Source organism: Artemia franciscana, chromosome 18 (assembly GCF_032884065.1).
Source record: "Artemia franciscana chromosome 18, ASM3288406v1, whole genome shotgun sequence".
In the NCBI taxonomy this organism is placed as follows: domain Eukaryota; kingdom Metazoa; phylum Arthropoda; class Branchiopoda; order Anostraca; family Artemiidae; genus Artemia; species Artemia franciscana.
The window spans coordinates 34,224,583-34,227,844 of record NC_088880.1 but is presented as its reverse complement, the minus strand read 5'-3'; the positions used below and the strand labels follow the sequence as shown (position 1 = coordinate 34,227,844).

Below are 3,262 nucleotides of genomic sequence, written 5' to 3'. Positions count from 1 at the left end.
GTTTTGTGAGTGGGTTCCCGTCTAGTGGTGAGTCGTGGATTTATTTATGTTTATTTTATGCATTTGTTTTTGTTTCTTTTTTAAATAGGTGTGCTATATTGTTATACCGGGTCTTTGTCAATCGACCTTGTGTCTCTGGCTTGACCCTTTTTTTATATATATTGTGTGTGTTGTACAGAAGTTTAAATAAAATCTTGAATCTTGAATCTTAAAGTATGAACAACTCAATCCGCGCGTACTAACATTGAAAAAAAAAAAAAAACAAACATATTTTTGTAACCTGGCAAAATTACAGATCTCTGAAGGGCAAAATTGCTAGTGACGTGCGAAAGTGAAATTCACAAATAGACATTTTATCTGATAGACTCGTAACACATAAAACATACAATGTATGCATTGCATAATAAATAACCCTTAAGGTACGTCTGCTAATGGAAGAATGATTTTTACAACCAAGAAATGAACTTCAATTATAACACCCTACAAACGCTTTTCGCATAACAAAAGTGTAAAAAATAATTACGCTTTAAAGACCTGTAGCAGTTTTAAAAGAATTTTAAATTATAGCTAAAAGATCGCCTAGCGGATTTCAAAGTCAAGAAAAGTTACCACCCATCTTTTGAATTAACCAATTACAATGAAGGTTCCCCGGAGGCATTTAAAGAAATAACCAATCACAGCGATACATCTCAGTGGTAGGTTTAAAATTTATCTGAAACCAAATTATTTTGTCAAATAATTTCGTTTATATTCAAGAAAAAATTAAAAAGTGCAATCACTTTATATTCATTAAATAGAAACTATTAGGTTTACCTAATAACCTAGTTAACAATTAAAATATTAACTAGTTCAAGACGTCGTTATATATTTAATAAATTTGTCCATAGAATGGTTACGACGCGCTGAGTAAAAAAAAAAAAATAAAAAATAATTTTCTTGCATATAGAAATAAAATACCTTAAGTCCTTCTGACATAAATAAATTAACACCATGATATTTCCAGATCATCAACTGAATACCAAGCCAAACAGGTAACCTTAAACTTATATACTGCTTAATAGTAATACCAATTAACACCAAGTAATTACTAAGAACATAACAAAAAAAAAAAAAAAAAACAAATCGGTACTGATAGTTCAAAGTTCAAAAAATGGAAGGATTGTAAGAAAATGAATCTAACGGAAATCAGAAAGTGGGAAACTCCAAGAAATTGTCAAAGGCCAAAAGAAAACCAAAAAACTCAATCTTTAAATTTTACAATTATGTCATATAATGTACTAGCTCAAGGGTATATCGAAACAATGCCGTATTTGTACTATAAATGTAACGAAGAAAATTTAAAATGGCAAAACAGGAAAGAAAGACTTTTTAACCAATTCAAAATGTCAAACGCAGATATTGTATGCTTACAGGAAGTGGAGGTTGACTATTATTATAAAACCTACTTATCGTATTTTCAATCTCAGGGGTATGACGGAGTGTTTAAACAAAAAACCCAAGGAAAGATTGATGGGTGTGCCACCTTTTTAAAAAAATGTAAATTTAGCCTAAAAGAAGATCATTCCTTAGAAATGCTAAAGAATGGAATAGATCTACTTAATCGAGATAACATTGCACTTATTTCTATTCTCACCCCATTTAAGAACCCGGATAAACAGATATGCATTGTAAACACGCATTTGTTATACAACCGTAAAAGAGAAGATGTGCGTTTAGCCCAACTCCAAGTACTTCTTGCAGAAATTAACCGCGTTGCTTGCAAAAATACTAACTACTTTCCAGTTATCCTTTGTGGTGATTTGAATTTAACCCCTTCAAGCAAATTATACTCTTTTTTAAGCCAAGGAAGGCTTAAGTATGAACACCTAGATATAAAAAAACTAACTGACTGTGATTCACAAAAAATTGGGAAAACCTTCCTCCCAAAGGAGCTATATATTTCTGATTCTTGTCAATACTTACAAGAACTAAAACAGAATAACTGCATTGAAGAAGAAATTTTTTCATCCGGTACATTAACGCATAAATTTGCCTTTAAAAGTGTTTATAATTCAGATAAATTTCCAAAAGTTCGTTTGAATTCAATTTGTCACAACTTAGTTGACTATATTCTCTACAGTAATATTGACGAAAAATTGAACAAACATGAAAAACAAGAATTAATACTAATAGAAAGGCTTCGTCTCCCAACATACAAGGACTGCTTAAAAATAGGACCATTACCTAATAGTCAAAATGGATCAGACCATTATTACCTTGAAGCAAGATTTCGTTGGAATTGTGAATAAAAATAATAATATACTTTGTTAAATACTTTTTAGTAAAAGACCCTATAGAAATAAATTAATTTAAATTCTAATTTAATATAATACTATTTCTAGATAAGCCACAACTTAATCCCACAATAACAGGTAAATGTAAATTATATCCTGCTTAAATTAATAAAACTAACAAAATGCCTATAAGAAGAACAAGGAGTAACCCTAATCTCGAAAAAAATAAAACACAATATAACCTCCTAGACCTTATAAAACCTGGTTCTTACGAAGACTATTATAGTGTACCTGATTTATACAGGTTTAACTATGAATTAAACGAAGGAATTTGGAACAGCTTAATTATTAATGCAGTGAGAAATCTAAATTATAAATTTTTAAGAACACCAATCATATTTAAAAGCTATTTAATTAGGGATGTAATGAATGTAATATTAAATTGTCAATTTTCAGAAGAAGTAGTTAGGGAGGGTTATGAGTATATAAGAAAATTTTCATCAATAACATTTAAAACAATACTTGATAAAATCACCAATAAGAATTACCCCCTAATAGGAGAACTAATTATCGAACATCTAGATATTTTTTGTGATGTAAATGACTTCACAATTATCTGGCCTTTACATCTCATATTAGTATTAGTAGAAAAAGACTGAAGATTATCTATTAAATCAAACTTAACTCTCTCAATTTACAACAAATACGTCGATAATAATTTAGACAATGAAATCTTAGAAGGATGTCCCTTTTTACATAGAGAAGATTACGATGCACTAAAGAAACTAACGGTACATTTGTACAAAAGTAAACAATACTTATGGTCAAAAATCTTTCCAGGAACAGACATCATCGTATCTGAAACTATAGTGGAATGTGTCAATCCTTCTTTTGGTTATAATTTATTAAAATATAAAATAAATTGCAATACAACTAATCAAACAAGTTTAAAAGGACTATTTAGAAACAAAATACTGACAATTATGCAA

The 3,262-nt window shown here is 29.4% G+C and overlaps 1 protein-coding gene across 1 annotated transcript; it reads left to right on the top strand.

Annotated features, from left to right (window-relative positions):
* Positions 1-213: 213 nt before the first annotated feature.
* Positions 214-2,295, top strand: LOC136038912 (protein angel homolog 2-like). Its single transcript, XM_065722395.1, has one exon. The coding sequence runs from the start codon at positions 1,170-1,172 to the stop codon at positions 2,286-2,288; it is 1,119 nt and encodes a 372-aa protein (XP_065578467.1). The 5' UTR covers positions 214-1,169; the 3' UTR covers positions 2,289-2,295.
* The last annotated feature ends 967 nt before the right edge of the window (positions 2,296-3,262 follow it).